The sequence below is a fragment of the Hoplias malabaricus genome, chromosome 2, assembly GCF_029633855.1.
Source record: "Hoplias malabaricus isolate fHopMal1 chromosome 2, fHopMal1.hap1, whole genome shotgun sequence".
Lineage (NCBI taxonomy): Eukaryota > Metazoa > Chordata > Actinopteri > Characiformes > Erythrinidae > Hoplias > Hoplias malabaricus.
In genome coordinates, this window is record NC_089801.1 from 4,613,843 (window position 1) to 4,631,661 (window position 17,819).

Consider the following 17,819-nt stretch of genomic DNA (forward strand, 5'->3'; position numbering starts at 1 on the left):
TCCTCCGGGTGACTGTGAGGAGTGTGGTGTGTTCTCCCTGTGTCTGGGTGGGTTTCCTCCGGGTGACTGACTGTGAGGAGTGTGGTGTGTTCTCTCTGTGTCTGCGTGGGTTTCCTCCGGGTGCTCCGGTTTCCTCCCACAGTCCAAAAAACACACGTTGGTAGGTGGATTGGTGACCCAAAAGTGTCCGTAGGTGTGAGTGTGTGAGTGAATGTGTGTCTGTGTTGCCCTGTGAAGGACTGGCACCCCCTCCAGGGTGTATTCCCTCCTTGCGCCCCAATGATTCTGGACCCACCGCGACCCTGAACTGGATAAGGGTTACAGACAATGAATGAATGAACATTACTCAGTTTCATTCTGAAGCCAGTTTAGTCAAACATGAATAAAACATCCGTTTTTCAAATTTAATCAAGAAGCATAAAGACATGATTAAATCTAAACTGTCCACACGTTGGCTACAGATGTTGTAGTTGTTTTTAGGTTCCAATATATAACAGTCAGTATAGATAAACGGCAGACTGAAGAGAGAATAATCCTTGATCCGTGAACACCATAGAAATCTATGACAAGAAAAGAAGCACTGTTCAATTCAAATTTAGAAGCTACTTACACACAACAGAGTAATAGTGCAGTATAATTCATTCTTTATCAAAATATTCATAGCCTTCTTACATTCTGCTATTCCCTCTAGAAAAAATAATACAAGTGCCCGCTTTAAAGAAACACAGGCTATGTACAAAGCTTCAGTCCCACAGCATTTATGGGGGGAAAAAAACCCTCTGGAATTCAATCCAGAGCTCGCTGTGAGGCTACTGCAAGGTATTAAAATGTACTGTAATATAATGTAATATATAATAGTAATTATCTTTTATACACATTTTCCTCCTATCATCAGGCACATTACAGTCTTGACCATACTTCATCACTGTCCAAAGAAAAACATGGATCTCCATTTTTGTTACTACATCATTGAACCCTGCAGCTGTCCTTCACACTGTGTGAGATTTTCACGATGACTGGCCAATAGAAATTGTCAAAAATTATTGGAATCGTTTTTTGTTTTTCTCTTTTGGAAATGCATTTTTTTGTACATGCTTTTTTTGCACAGTGACGATTTCTTAGCAACTATAAAATAAATTAAAAACAAGCACAACTTTGGTGTGTTATCTCAGTGTCTGTGTAGGTTTCTTCCAGTTGCTCTGGATACCTCACACAAATCAGAAACATGCTAGAAGTGAAGTGATGAGTCCTTCCGTGTAACTGTGAGCGACTGGGAGAGTGTGTGGTGTCTTGTAATGGACCGGTGCCCTGTTCCTTCCTTGAACCCAATGCTCCCATTGGGTGGGCTCCAGACCACCGATGCGGCTACGGAATATGAATGAATGAATAAATGAAAACATGACAGGGGCTCTACCACTGTCAGGTAGTTGTAGGGTCTTTGTTTAGTGCCTACACACAACTGTGTTTGGATTAGTAATTTCTGTACTTGTTTTTATTAAATAAAGTGTATTTTCCTCACAGTTTTAAAACTGGTAAAATGTCTAAAAGGTACCAATAATGATGAGAACCGCAGGAGGGTGAATACGAATCTCATTGCCTCGCTGAGAAACAGTTCTGAGGGAAAAACTGAACTACAGCGTAACCTTCATCCAGCACACAATCATAATAAACGTGATGAATCTGCAAACAGGGTCCTAGAAAGTTCCCATTGACTTCATGCATTAATCACAGCGGGGTTGCAGCATATGGTGAGGTTACAAAACATCCTCCTCCAATAAACAAACAGCTTGTGCTTACAATTTACTGCTGTACTTCTGATGTTCAGTTTAAAAAATGAAAAGCAATGCCCTGTGGTTTTTACTATGATTACAGGATCATGAGAATGCTTGGTTTATAAACAGCCTCAGAAACACTTGGTCAGGATATGCACACGACTTGTGATTTGTTACAGGGTTCATTTGCATATTGCCGTTGTTTAACGAGGGCTAGCTCTACTTAAAGCAACACTAGGCCGTGTTTTTTACCATTAAATACACTTTACAAAGCTTGGCTGACCTGTTAGAGGGAGAGTACCGCCTCTGTTGTTGCTACTCTGGGCTCGGCACTGCAGAAACTGCACTATGTAACTTTTGGGTGATGGAAGGAAACCATGCGTCTCCCTCCCTCCCCCCGGAACCCCTGCCATAGAACTGAACCACATTCTCCAACGGTAGGAGGAGCTCAGAAGCAAAAATACCAAATCTTACCTAGCGTTGCTTTAAGTAACGTATTTAGGCCGCTACCGATCTCATTCGAAACCTCTGTACTATGTGTAACACAGGTGTTTGTGTTTTAGTGATGGGCCTTCAAAGGGAAACGAGGCAAATGATCCAGCCCTAACTTATAAACGAAGATACTTAAATAAAACATAACATTATTAGCTATATTTCATAGCTATATTAGCCTTAGCAGTAAACACTTCTGAAATCTCTGCACCCTGCAGCAGTGTTCATCCCCCCCCCCCCTTCTCACATGATGCAGTAAAACTCTTAAACACTCAAACATGAAAATCTCTGGCTTCACAGACTCCTCTGGGTTTCATTAAAGTTATCAGAGGAGGTTCATTACCTACTGCTACTAGACGCCTTTCATTTTCCTTTACATTTCATACAGGTCAGGACCTGCAGATAAGGTCAACTTGGTGGGCCTTTAAAGTTCTTTAAAGTCAGTATCTTGGTGTCAGTGTCAAATAATTTGGGTTTACAGCTGGTATCAGGAGAAACGTAATTGCTAGGCTGGTTGACAGTGTACCAGATTTGTGTACCAGCTCCAGAGACAATACTCTCTCTGTGTGTGTATATAGAAGCAGATCATCTCTTTTTAGTCTATCTGTCCAGTTTCACGGTCTGTGGCAAAAAAAAAAAAATCTTTTAGATACTGAATGCTTAGCTGGCTGTTATTTTCTATAAAAGAGATGATGAAGGTTCAAAACATCTTGAGTAGAGAGTCCTCTCTAGGCACTCTGTGGTTGTCTGACTCCGTCGGTCAACTCTCCCAGGCATAAGAATTATAAAGGCAATGTTATTTAGTTACAAAGGAAAAGAGAACCACATCAGGCCTCTTCCCTGTTTCTTTAGTCCATCGTCTCTCTTCCCTTCTTCTTGGTGGTTGAGAAGCTTGGTTATTCTTCGAGCGCTACTCTTCTTGGAGGGATCACGAATCAGTCTCGAAAAGAGGATGGTGTAAATCCAATTAAAACAGGGGTGGGTCTAAGTTGGGTGTCCGGACAGAAAGTTGGGCTCGCTGCCGGTGAAGATGGACATGAGGCGATCCTCGTCGATGGAGCTGATCATGTCCATCTCGTCAAAGTCCATGTTTTGAGGGACGACGGGAGGGTCCAATATTTGCTCGCTCTGCAGAAGGTTGGTGATGCTTTGGGGAAAATTCATCCACGTAGATACGTTACTCCCAGAGTTATTCCCAATCAGGTTTGAGCCGCTATTAGCTGCGGAATCTGTGGTGGCAGTGGCGGAGGCGCTGGCAGAGGCAGAACTCCCAATTCCACAGGCTCCTTCTCCAGCCAGGCTCTGCCCAAGAAGCACCTGGAAGTCTTCGATGTTGATTGTTTCGACATCCGACGGCTGAGCTTCGGAAAAGCTTGGGAATTCCGGGAGATCGTCGTCATCCACCATGGGCAAGTTATTCTGGATTTCCTGGGTCACTGCAGCTCCTGCCATGTTATTCCCAGCTCCTTCTCTCCTGCTGCTGCTGGGGTTAGTTTGCTCCGGAGCAGAATTCTGAAAAGAGCTGAAGGCAAAGTCGTGAAGATCGGACAGGTTTACGGTGTGGAAGGGCTGGGGCGCTGAAGCAGTTGTACAAGGTGCAGTGAGTGTCTTCAACATGTTCCAAGAGTCTCCTGCAGAGGGCGCCCGAGACGTCTCCACTTTTGGAGCAAACAGGTGACCCGGAGGAGGGCTGAAAAATGGCTGAGGCTTGGCCACGGGAACAGAGGACATGGCCGCAGGGTTCAGTGCTGGAGGGAGGCAGAGAGAGGATTAAAGCTGAAGGCAAGAAACATCATCCTAAACTTGTTTTATTCAGCTTTATTCAAAATGAAATACAACAAAATATGAATATTTTAATAACCTAATGATATCACTTCTTTGACACAGAGAAACCCCATATAATTTTCTGTGAACGTGTAAATGTGTACAAATGACCATAAAACACACAGCCACACAGAAACCTAAACGAAATAATGACTAAATTTAAAGAAAAATTCAAATTAAATTGATTAAAAAAATGTTATTTGTGGGAGGCACAGTGGTGCAGCAGGTAGGTGTCGCAGTCACACAGCTCCAGGGGCTTGGAGGTTGTGGGTTCGATTCCCGCTCCGGGTGACTGTCTGTGAGGAGTGTGGTGTGTTCTCCCTGTGTCTGCGTGGGTTTCCCCTGGGTGACTGTCTGTGAGGAGTGTGGTGTGTTCTCCCTGTGTCTGCGTGGGTTTCCCCCGGGTGACTGTCTGTGAGGAGTGTGGTCTGTTCTCCCTGTGTCTGCGTGGGTTTCCCCCGGGTGACTGTCTGTGAGGAGTGTGGTGTGTTCTCCCTGTGTCTGCGTGGGTTTCCCCCGGGTGACTGTCTGTGAGGAGTGTGGTGTGTTCTCCCTGTGTCTGCGTGGGTTTCCCCCGGGTGACTGTCTGTGAGGAGTTTAGTGTGTTCTTCCTGTGTCTGCGTGGGTTTCCCCCGGGTGACTGTCTGTGAGGGGTGTGGTGTGTTCTCTCTGTGTCTGCATGGATTTCCTCCGGGTGACTGTCTGTGAGGAGTGTGGTGTGTTCTCCCTGTGTCTGCGTGGGTTTCCCCCGGGTGACTGTCTGTGAGGGGTGTGGTGTGTTCTCTCTGTGTCTGCATGGATTTCCTCCGGGTGACTGTCTGTGAGGGGTGTGGTGTGTTCTCTCTGTGTCTGCATGGATTTCCTCCGGGTGACTGACTGTGAGGAGTGTGGTGTGTTCTCTCTGTGTCTGCATGGATTTCCTCCGGGTGACTGTCTGTGAGGAGTGTGGTGTGTTCTCCCTGTGTCTGCGTGGGTTTCCCCCGGGTGACTGTCTGTGAGGGGTGTGGTGTGTTCTCTCTGTGTCTGCATGGATTTCCTCCGGGTGACTGACTGTGAGGAGTGTGGTGTGTTCTCTCTGTGTCTGCATGGATTTCCTCCGGGTGACTGACTGTGAGGAGTGTGGTGTGTTCTCTCTGTGTCTGCATGGATTTCCTCCGGGTGACTGTCTGTGAGGAGTGTGGTGTGTTCTCTCTGTGTCTGCGTGGGTTTCCTCCGGGTGACTGTCTGTGAGGAGTGTGGTGTGTTCTCCCTGTGTCTGCGTGGATTTCCTCCGGGTGCTCTGGTTTCCTCCCACAGTCCAAAAACACACGTTGGTAGGTGAATTGGTGACTCAAAAGTGTCCATAGGTGTGAGTGAGTGAGTGAATGTGTGTGTGTGTCTGTGTTGCCCTGTGAAGGACTGGCGCCCCCTCCAGGGTGTATTTCCTCCTTGCGCCCAATGATTGCAGGTAGGCTCTGGACCCACCACAACCCTGAACTGGATAAGGGTCACAGACAATGAATGAAGGAATGAATGAATGTTATTTGTGTTGAGCTTTTTTTCCCTCAACACACGCCCACAATAATGTAGCCCCCATAAAACCTGGCATCACTGCAAGAAATAGGTCTGTTTTCTTTTGTCTAATGCAATTATGCGAACACTCAGATGGCCACAAGTTTGGGGACAGAAATATACTGATAGATTTTAAGTGTTTAATGAAATTAAGTTTAAAGAAAAAGAGATCTCTGAAATGTTTAAACAGTGCCGACAGGAGGATGTGAGGTGAGTGAAGAGTGTGTTTACCTGGTGAAACACTTGCAGCCGCGGCAGGTTTTGGGACTGGAAATGTTCGCCTTGCGGTGTTGAATGGCCTCTCCGGCCGGGGACCTGAACGAACACATGATGGTGAAGAGTGACTTATTACAGCAGTATATTCACACAGACAAACACAGGCAAGACAAATGAAGTCAAAAGAAATAGGCAGGGTGATGTTAATGATTGTTGAACTCACCAGATGTGATGCCGTCCAGTTTGAGCTGCTGCAGCATTCCCTCCGTCCGCTTCCTCTTCTCAACCAGTCGATACTCATCTGTTCATTAAACAATAACAAAAGGAGTTCAGATTTACCCCAGAGTCATTGTTCACACATGGGTTTTTACACTTCACACCTAAAGGTAAGACTGCAGACCAGCACTGAGCGATGTCCTGTTGGTGGTGGAACAACACACACATATTTTGACGTTCTGTTTCAGAATGAGTGTTTTCATTTGTCTGAATTAACATTAAACAGATAATGAGCATTATTTACATAATGAAATGCAAATGAGTGTGTCAGAAGTCCTTATGTTCACTAGACACACAGTTAATGTTTCCTTTGGAACGGCAATATCTGGCTTGTTAAGATTTATAACCCTAGGTAAATGTGTAATTTATCTTTTTTTTTTTTTTTTTGTACAGAGTAGCAGTCCTCAGGAACAAGAGGTTCATTAACTTGAGCATCATTACGATATCATCATATATTTGGAAAACATTAGAATATTAAGGTTTAATTTTATTATTGCCACAGACAGTAGAAAGAGGCCTTGCAGAAATAACTCCTCTCAGACAGTCACCTGGAGGAAACCCACGCAGACACAGGGAGAACACACCACACTCCTCACAGACAGTCACCCGGAGGAAACCCACGTAGACACAGGGAGAACACACCACACTCCTCACAGACAGTCACGCAGAGGAAACCCACGCAAACACAGGGAGAACACACCACACTCCTCACAGACAGTCACCCGGAGGAAACCCACGCAGACACAGGGAGAACACACCACACTCCTCACAGACAGTCACGCAGAGGAAACCCACGCAAACACAGGGAGAACACACCACACTCCTCACAGACAGTCACGCAGAGGAAACCCACGCAGACACAGAGAGAACACACCACACTCCTCACAGACAGTCACCCGGAGGAAACCCACGCAAACACAGGGAGAACACACCACACTCCTCACAGACAGTCACGCAGAGGAAACACACGCAAACACAGGGAGAACACACCACACTCCTCACAGACAGTCACGCAGAGGAAACCCACGCAGACACAGAGAGAACACACCACACTCCTCACAGACAGTCACCCGGAGGAAACCCACGCAAACACAGAGAGAACACACCACACTCCTCACAGACAGTCACCTGGAGGAAACCCACGCAGACACAGGGAGAACACACCACACTCCTCACAGACAGTCACCCGGAGAAAACCCACGCAGACACAGGGAGAACACACCACACTCCTCACAGACAGTCACCCGGAGTGGGACTTGAACCCACAACCTTCAGGTCTCAGCTCCAAGCAGAGAAGGCTGTGTTGTTTCTTGAGAAGCCTTTATACGTCTGAATGAATATGTTTGCCGTGTGTAAAATGCATGCCTACATCGCACAACTGCCTTTTTTCTTTGAGGTTCACATTATTTTGGATATGGAGCAGTGAAACTGTGTTCTCTGGAGTACTCCAGCTCCATCGGATACTCCTTCGGATGAGGTGTGCTGATATTTGTCAGTCAAATATACATCGAATACTCAAAGCGTTTCAATATCCAGTGTCTAAATCTTCCTAGAAGAGTAAAGACCGACAGAAGAAAGAATCTAAAACCTTGAGGCCATTAAATGCATTTCGGCCTCTTTTTTTTGTTCCAAGAAATGTTCACACTCTGATTATCCGCCCAAAAAAAATCTTTGCTGAAAGAGCAAATCAGACAAGGCTGAGCAGTTTGGAGCACTTCCTCATGTGGAGCTCCACTGACCCAAACTGTTACACATTAATCCCATCTGTCAACACCGTGATTTCTCTCTTTACTGAGCAAACCAGTCAGGTCTGGTGCAGTGTGCTTATTGCATAAAGATGTGAGTGTACCTTTCTGTCTCTGTGCGTGTGTGTGTCCCAATTGAGACAAGGGAAGACGTGACTAAGCACGACGCCAAAACAGGAAACGCAGTGTCACCGCATGTCAAATTTCTGAACTCAAAAAGTGACCTCATATCAGATCTGGTCATTTCTTCATTCATACATTCACAATGCTTTAGAGCACAAATACTGCTACTGTTCAAACACACACACACACACACATGTAGCCAGAGGAATTAAGCCCTGGGAAATGTGGCTAAAAGCATTAGAAAGTCATCCACAACTTCTTTACAACTCAAAAAGGCATTGAGAGCAGTCTGACATGAAACCCTCTATTGTAGTAGTGATTGGAACCAGACATCTGAAGAGTTTCATGCCTCTAAAAGCACATTCGAGGAGAGTTACTACATGAAAGACTTATCAACGCATTGTCTAATGCCAGCGACATTGTTTTCAGAATGTTTTGGCCTTTAACTAATGGCACATTGTCACTGTCATAGCAAAACATAGCATCTACGAGACAAGAAACATTAATTCTGAGTGTCTATTAGCACTAACCCTGCATCACCGTGACAATGGGACACCTATAGAAACTGATTTCCACTTGGCGCCTTGGGTGCGCGACTTTTAAGAGCAGGTTTTACACAGATAGGGTATAAAATGTAAATTAAACGCATTTCAATGGAAGGAAAAGTTAAAAATGCTGATCTTTTACCGTGAAATTTTAAGACGTTATAAAAGGGCAGCTGGCGATGCAAATACATATTCGTGTTTACCCAAAATGGAGTGTGTGTTATAATATCTCACCCGGGTCGGGGGGCAGGTACTGGAAGTCCATGGGTTCGCTGACCTCTTTGTCAGAAGGTCTTCGGAGCTGCATTTTGACCCAAACCGGCTCTGTCAGGTCTGTAGCGTGATAGGGAGGTGTGCGGAACACAATGGCCACCTGCCTGTGGACATCAGCCTGTGAGAACGAGCCTTTGCTTTCCCAAGAGTCCCGGAAAAAACGCACCTCAATGTCTTCTGCATGAGAAGAGGAATGAGAGGGAAATTAAAAAGAGATCATGGATAATAAGTGAGTAGAAACATAAATTACTTTTTACAGTTACACACCTAGTATCCCTTTTAGAGCAGCCTTTAGAGAATGTAACATTCATTCATTCATTATCTGTAACCACTTATCCAGTTCAGGGTTGTGGTGGGTCCAGAGCCTACCTGGAATCATTGGGCGCAAGGTGGGAATACACCCTGGAGGGGGCGCCAGTCCTTCACAGGGCAACACAGACACACACACACACATTCACTCACACCTAGGGACACTTTTGAGTCGCCAATCCACCTACCAACGTGTGTTTTTGGACTGTGGGAGGAAACCGGAGCACCCGGAGGAAACTCACGCAGACACAGGGAGAACACACCACACTCCTCACAGACAGTCACCCGGAGGAAACCCACGCAGACACAGGGAGAACACACCACACTCCTCACAGACAGTCACCCGGAGCGGGAATCGAACCCACAACCTCCAGGCCCCTGGAGCTGTGTGACTGCGACACTACCTGCTGCGCCACCGCACCGCCCGAGAATGTAACAGAATGATACATTAATATGAGAGGGCTAAAATTAGGACTGGGAAAAAGTTTAACACAGTTACTGTGTTGCTATGACAGAGTTTGTGACTGAAGAAGACTGGAAAACATCAATGAGCAGCTAAATGACAAAAGCAGAAAATCATAGGTTCTATCAGAGCAACATGCAGCTTGTGAGAATCTGGCCATCAGCCTACACTACTGTGGTTTGTTTTTTGAATCAAACTAAGAAAATAAATTAATGCCTATAAAACATTGCATTAACATGGTATTAATACATTAATCTTGATGCCACTAGGTAAAAAACAAATCATAATAGCAACCAAACCACCCAATACCATCAGCACTTAACTTAAGGCCGATTTATACTTCTGCACCGATGTCTGCGTCGCTCTGCAGTTACACCTCCACACCACAAGGGCTGAATCTCATACTCCTTCCTCTACACTATGTAGTACACAATGCAGTGGTGTAGTAGAACTACTTTTATAAAAAGTGCACTATTTAGGGAGGAGGTCGTTGTTTGGGACAGAGCAGGGTTTACAATGAGGAGAAGAGTTCGCATTTCTGGATTCTTCTGTTCTGTCCGACCGAACTCGGACCAATCACAGTTGCTGCAGTCTGCATCAATGCGACACATGGTTACATTCCTGGAAAGGTGCACGTCGGGCGACGCCATGAGCTACAGCATTGGATTCACGTCAACACATTGCCTACAGCGTAGGGTCGACGCAGAAGTATAAATTGGGCTTTACTGCAATAAGCCAACATTAAACCTTTGATGCTCACGTTATTCATTCATGGGAACACATGTGGGAATAGGGGACGCTTGAATTATCTCTAAAAGACACACACCTTTCTGCACTTTGTCACACAGCAGGAAAATTTCATCTCCTCCCTTAGCGCTTCCAGAGTTTCTGTTCACTCGACAAATCTTCAGCTCAGCAGTGTTTGGAGCTCCTGGAGAGAAAAACAAACAACAGAAGGATGAGGAAGGAGAAGGCGAGGGATAAGGAGAGAGAGAACAGCATGACATCAGCACTACACAATAAAAGTCTTTTATTTCAGAAAAATGAGGAAAAAATGCAAGTTCATGGAAGCGTCTTTTAAACTCACAATTCTTTGATTACATTGCACTTCAGTGCTACGTGAAATATGGATAAATGTACTTTCTGCACCAACAAACATCAACAACAAACCCTCTGCTTTTTATTTGCATACACACATCCTTATCTCCATGTCAGAGGCTCACAGTTCTATATTTGACCTATGGTATAATTAGCATATTTATAAAGTCGAAGTAAACAGCTCCGCTGCTACAAATCCTCAAGGTGTCATCTGAACAGTGGCAGCGCTGTGGATGTTTGGTGGCACTTCCGATGTCTTTTAAGAAATAAAGCCTATCAAAACAACATCTGAAGTGAGTTTATTTAACTATTAACAACTGCTACGTGGCAGCTATGACCTTATCGTTAGAGAAGCAGGGTCAGGACCAGACGGTCGCTGGTTCTTAACTTCAACTGGGCCTAGATTTATGAAGAGTCTGAGAAACAGATGTGCTGTAATTCTTCAGCAGGGAAAATCAGAGTGGTGGGTGTAAAGGGACATGCATTGCTGAGGTGCCCTTGAGCCACATAAAACTGAGTCACCGAACCCTCAACTGATCCCCTGGGGCTGGGATGGCTGGCTATAACTGTGGGTGATTATGTGCACTCAATGCCCCTAGTGCACTAGTGTTTGTGTGTGTGTACGCCATCCAGAGTAGTGATCTCTCTCTCTCTGTCTCACACACACACACACACACACACTAGGGTTAAGTGCAGAGGTGAAATTTTATTGTCTGTTCAGAAATGTCTATAAAAGGCATGTTTATTTTTTTGTTTTTGCAAAATAAAAACATTTAAAACACTAGTAACATAATTTTCCACTTTTTGACATGATCTGAAATAGGGCTGGGCGATACAGCCCTAAAATAATATCACGATAGTTCAGGGTATTTTGGCGATAACGATATTTTCGACGATACCAAAAAAAACAGAAAAATACAAGATACAAACAAAACACTGAAAAATACTTTTGAAAAATTGCAACAAAATCAATGTTATATGAATATAAATTGTATTGAATTAAATATATTTAATACATGTAACAATATTAAAAGCTTCTTTCATTTCTAACATAGCACCATGGTTTATTGTACGTCTGATATTTTGTAACCAATCCACCTCCGCAAGCCATTCCACTTTTTTTTGGAGCAAATCCCTCCGCCTCAGAGCCACTTTCCACCGTACTACACTGCTACATGACTCGTGTAAAGAACGTATGCCGTATTATAGGCAACTACATGACGTCATTACGTAAACAATTTAAAAATGATGACGATATTATTGCGAACAATACGTACGCTATGGCACAGCCCTGCCCCTAAATTTCCTGCTTGTACAAGATGCTTTGATCACTTTGGATGAACAGAGACCCCTAAACTCAAAGCTGAAAGACACTGTAATGTTTCAAAGGGGGGTTTGCCCTCTTGCAGCTTTACCTTAGAGCTTATTGGCTGTTTCGACTAAAGGCCGGGTCTTTCCCTGTAAACAGACGCCATTTTCAGCATCACAAACTTTCCATGACATTTTTTATCCAGTCTCAGGCTTCCTCCTAATATCAACTGTCTGGATAAATCTCATACTGCAACAACGATGAATATTTGGCGTGAGGTTATTTGTCCTGAAGACTCACTGTTGTCGTAGATGGGCTGAGAAACGACGGGCTCCAGAGTGAACGGATCTCCACACGGCAGAGTGATGGTCGCCTGGAAACAGAGGCGAACTGCATTCAGGTCGTACTCCTCCTCCCACACTTTTGCCTCAGGAACTGAAAGAGTGAGAGAAAAGAGGATGGTTGGAGTTCACAGAGGAAAGCAAAATCAGCAGTAACATCCTGAGGAGGCAGACATCAATAAAATCATTTTCCACTGCACACATGCACGCACCCTTTCTAACCAGACCTTAGGTCAAGGAGAAGCAGAAGACTTAACGCTCTCCTAAAAAACCACAACAACCAGAGAACTTCACTTTCAAGATGGTTTCATATAGAGTCCCTCGCTGTCATCGCTATAACGTTTGCAAAAAAGGGTCAGGGAACTGTGGAAGTGGAGAGTACATGGAAAAGTGCCTGTAGGACCTCGACCTGGAGTCCTATCCAATGGCACATGAGTTGTATGAGACAATGTCTAAGAGAACATTGTACAAGGTAATACAGAAATTCTCTCTGAGATTAAAAACCACGTCATATTGCAGTAAATGTTTTTGCACTTGATGGATTCACCTACTGCCACCTGATACAGATTCTTCTGTTATTTATTGTTGTCTGTTGTGATGAAATATATGTGGTTTGACGAATAGGACACCATGACTCAGAAGTGGAGGCGTGTGTGTGTGTGTGTGTGTGTGTGTGTGTCTCACTATTAAAAGGGTTGTTCTGAGTCTGCAGGCGACAGGAAACTGCTTCAGCCACATCCTTCTTCTTCACGCACTGAATACCCAGATTCTGGAAACTGTGAGTGAGAGAGAGAGAGTGAGAGAGAGAGATGAGCAAGCACACCATATATAGACAGATTCATGACAGAGTAAAAGCAAAAGTAATCTGAAAGTATGTAGCATGGGGTGTGACAGTATGCATGTGTGTGTGTGTGTGTGTGTGTGTGTGTGTGTGTGTGTGTGTGTGTGTGTGTGTGTGTGTGACACCGTGACGTGTAGAAACAGAGAGAATGTGAAGGTGAAGGAACCAGATGGTGCTTGTGGAAAAACAACTGCTATCGGGGTCATTTCTTCAATTCAAATAGGGTTACCACTAAGTGGGTCCAAAGTGAGCCGGAGACACAGATGTGCCCAAAATCATCAGCTTACAGAAATAATAATAATAATAATCTCTTCAACATTTATCTGGAGGTACATACCAGTAATTGACAGCTAAATGATTTATATTTTGTCATTCTGTGTGATATATATTCATTCATTCATTATCTGTAACCCTTATCCAATTGAGGGTTGCGGTGGGTCCAGAGTCTACCTGGAATCATTGGGCGCAAGGCGGGAATACACCCTGGAGGGGGCGCCAGTCCTTCACAGGGCAACACACACACACACTCACACCTACTGACACTTTTGAGTCGCCAATCCACCTGCCAACGTGTGTTTTTGGACTGTGGGAGGAAACCCACACGGTGTGATATATATATATATACCACTTTTTTTTTGAGTGAAATTAGGGCTTGACGATGCAGCCAAAATGTATATCACGATATATTTCTCAATTTTGGTCGATTGATATTGATATAATTGATTTAGTTGATCTAATTCCTATATCAATAGGAACAATACAAAACTTCCAGAACAAACAAGAAACATGACATCACCATCAAACATAACCCTATTGGCTTTGGCATTATATCCAACCATTATCTGTAACCCTTATCCTGGGTCATTGTTCTAATGTTCTAATAGACATTGTCTCATACAACTCATGTGCCATTGGATAGGACTCCTGGTCGAGGTCCTACAGGCACTTTTCCATGTACTGTCCACTTCTACAGTTGTGAATCATTGGGCGCAAGGCGGGAATAAACCCTGGAGGGGCCGCCAGTCCTTCATAGGGCAACACACCCTCACTCACACATTCATTCACACACTCACACCTACAGACACTTTTGAGTCTCCAATCCACCTACCAACGTGTGTTTTTGGACTGTGGGAGGAAACCAGAGCACCCGGAGGAAACCCACGCAGACACAGGGAGAACACACCACACTCCTCGCAGACAGTCACCCGGAGGAAACCCACGCAGACACAGGGAGAACACACCACAGTCCTCACAGACAGTCACCCAGAGGAAACCCACGCAGACACAGGGAGAACACACCACACTCCTCACAGACAGTCACCCGGAGGAAACCCACGCAGACACAGGGAGAACACACCACACTCCTCACAGAGGAAACCCACGCAGACACAGGGAGAACACACAACACTCCTCACAGACAGTCACCCGGAGGAAACCCACGCAGACACAGGGAGAACACACCACACTCTTCACAGACAGTCACCCGGAGGAAACCCACGCAGACACAGGGAGAACACACCACACTCCTCACAGACAGTCACCCGGAGGAAACCCACGCAGACACAGGGAGAACACACCACACTCCTCACAGACAGTCACCCGGAGCGAGAATCGAACCCACAACCTCCAGGTCCCTGGAGCTGTGTGACTGAGACACTACCTGCTGCTGACAACACCCTGTAACGATCGTGAGTCAGTGACAGATGCAGTAAATAACGTATACTGAAGTATTGCAAATGTGTTTATAAATCATATCGTTGTTACTGAAACATTTGATATTGCGATACTGACATTGAATTATCGTCCAAGCCCTATGTGAAACCAGAGCAAATAACCCATATATTAATCACACAGCAAAGAAGGAGGAATTAATCTTCAGCCGCCGGGCCTCATTACTTTGTGCTGGGTGGAACGCAAAGCTCCTAAGTGAGCATCTGTTATAAAGCCTTAGCCATTCAGACCAGTAAAAAAACACTGATCCTGAGAACTGCCTTCATAATGCAGTTCAGAAGGTCAGTCATCAACAGAGTGATTACCTACAGGCTCTAAAATAACACATCCGCTCAAAGGCCAGGATTAGCGGATGAGCACCATTGTCCGAGTTAAATAAAAAATAATCAGCTATCGTGTAAGGTTATCAAGAGCAGTTTGATAAATTAGTAAGGGTCGTTGATATTTATATACATCTTGAAAGCTTACAGTCATTGTCATTTTGTTACACAACATAATTCTGCTGTGATTACACAGTGAATTTGAGTTTACGTATGGAGCGGGTTGCAGCATTGTTTGTCTTCAGTGACAAAAATCACAGCCAAACTGCAGAAGACCTTTCCTCCCACAAAAGGAGACGTCTGAACCGAAGCTCCGTGTCTGAAGCCCCTCCTCTTTCCAGTCTAACACCGTATGAACTGCCCACGGGTAGCTTTTGTTTCCTGTGACGAAGTTTTTACAGCTTATCTCTACCTAAGTCTTATCTCTCTTCATGCACAGGGAGCTTTGAGTCTTCTAGATTTTCACCCATCTCCGAGTTATTCAGTTTCTAATAACAAAAACCAAAGGTGTGGTCTGAAGCCACAAAACGTGGTTATAGAATCAGCAACTTCAACAGAATTTCTCCAGCCCTGTCTAACACACTGTTATCTAGAAAACTGGTTAGAACGTGTATACTCAGTAACCATGAGTATGTGAGATGTGTGTCTTTACACTCTGTATTTCTGAGCGTCAAATATTTGGGACGCTACCATCTACCGTCCTCGCTTTAAACCTCATTTTTCACAGACAAACCACTTCCACTGTGGAAACATCTCAACTGCCTTAGGCCTGACCTCACACACAAACAAAATGCCTTCGTTGCAACTGTACAGAACCTTTAATTCTGGTTCAGATCTTCTGAAGCCCAAATGAAATCTGTTCTCTCTCCCAAAGAAATGCACACACAAATAACACCCAGAGGCACGATATTTCAACTTCCTCACAAGGAAGAGAGACGCCGGGCGGCATCTCGTCAAATTTCTGAGGTGTGCTGCAGAGGGTTTTAGTCACGTATTCAAACCACATGATGAAATCAGTGATGAGAAAGTGAAGGAGGGTTTCTAAACTGGTGTGAATGCTTAAAAACAAACAAGCAGTCTTTTCTCACTACGAATACTCTACACCTAGGGACACGTCAGCATTGAAAGCGAGAGCTCATGTTCGACACGATCATATGCGCTGATATGACCCATTTGGATCAGTATAAGCTTTATTTACAGGACTGTAAGGTTACAAAACCAATATTTTATCACAGTAGCTGCCTGTAGCATGTTTTATTCCTTTGAATTATCAGTTAGGGATTAGCAACATGATTCTGATATCACAAAAGCACATTAAAAGAATAGCTTCACTCAGATGTAAAGTAAATGTAGGGCAACGCCAAAATGTAAATGAAGAATAACACACCTGTGTATCCGTCTCTCGGGAAGGTCGGCCTCGTAGTATCCATGTTTACAGTCTTTCCCCACCAGCTCGTGAGGGTGGGGTTTGTAGGGTGGGTTTTTAGTGACTAGGGAGATCCTCACTCTTAAAGGCCCACTGTGGTTATGGATCTGCACCAAGGAAGCACAAGGAATTAGTTACTGATTACTACACAATCACTATTCTTTTACCAAGGACTTAGTGAGTGAACCAATATGCCCCTGCCCCCACCACCAACTTCTATCTATCTTTCTATTATGACTTTAATTGCGGTTACAGTATACCCTTACGTATTTTTTTGGTTTCAAGAGTTTCTTTAAAGCACTATAAGCTGCATTTATATATTGCTATTGTATTATTAAAGGCTAAGCAGCAGCTCTATGAAAGTGTCAAACAAATAAATACAGTGGTTGAGTTCCTAACTTGTGTTTATTGAGAGTCAAAAAACATGTTATTTCTTACTAATTGAAGGAATAAGGTTTAAAAGACCGATGGTCCCCCCCCCCCCCCCCCCCAACGGTGTTGAAACTCTAATAGGCGTCTTGCCTGTGACGTAGATGGTGGACAACAACTCTAGAAGCTGCACTTAATTTAATGCAAAATGAGGAAAAGGTGTGTTGTTTTTGGCTGCAATCATTCAATGTACAGTGGGACATCTGTGAACAAATGGCCCAAAGATCCCAAAATATCCAGAAAATGGACTACATTTGTCCACTTTAAACGGGCACTTTGGAAAGGACCGTCCGCTCACTCCGTTATCTGTAGCTCATTTCACTGGCTCTTTTCCAACAATATGGGCATGTAAGGACACCAACGAAAGGTGTTCAAGAGCCTCTGTAACATGGAGGTAAACAGGGTAAGGACACTCACTTCGCCTATTTTAGTTGGTGTTAGTTAACGTGAGCTTGACTCGCTAAACTCGGTGTCTCAGATTATACTCGGCTACGTAGCTGCATTACGGAGGTTTATAGTGTCGGATGAATTCGAGTTCGACTTCGATCACATTTACAAGAATAACGGTACCTCTACATTTGAGTTTAGCTTATTGCTAGGCTACTGTCATGAATAATGTTGGTTATTTAGCTAGATACTGTCATAACAGTCAGTCATAACGGTGTTTTACCGCGGCGTTGTTCAGCTGTTGTCCACCAGTGACGTCACGGTCGCGTTCGAGAATTTCCGTAGAGA

General features: G+C 44.4%; 1 protein-coding gene across 1 annotated transcript in view; it reads right to left on the minus strand.

The window, feature by feature from the left end:
- Window positions 1–398: 398 nt before the first annotated feature.
- Window positions 399–17,819, minus strand: part of rela (v-rel avian reticuloendotheliosis viral oncogene homolog A) — a 29,034-nt gene continuing 11,613 nt past the window's right edge. Inside the window, exons 4-11 of the mRNA XM_066650785.1 lie at window positions 16,617–16,762; window positions 13,022–13,113; window positions 12,297–12,431; window positions 10,416–10,520; window positions 8,779–8,994; window positions 6,079–6,156; window positions 5,871–5,954; window positions 399–4,012 (exon numbers count right to left, since the gene is read on the minus strand). Of these exons, the coding sequence (XP_066506882.1) occupies window positions 3,249–4,012; window positions 5,871–5,954; window positions 6,079–6,156; window positions 8,779–8,994; window positions 10,416–10,520; window positions 12,297–12,431; window positions 13,022–13,113; window positions 16,617–16,762 (1,620 nt within the window). The 3' untranslated portion in view covers window positions 399–3,248. The remainder of the gene's footprint in view (window positions 4,013–5,870; window positions 5,955–6,078; window positions 6,157–8,778; window positions 8,995–10,415; window positions 10,521–12,296; window positions 12,432–13,021; window positions 13,114–16,616; window positions 16,763–17,819) is intronic.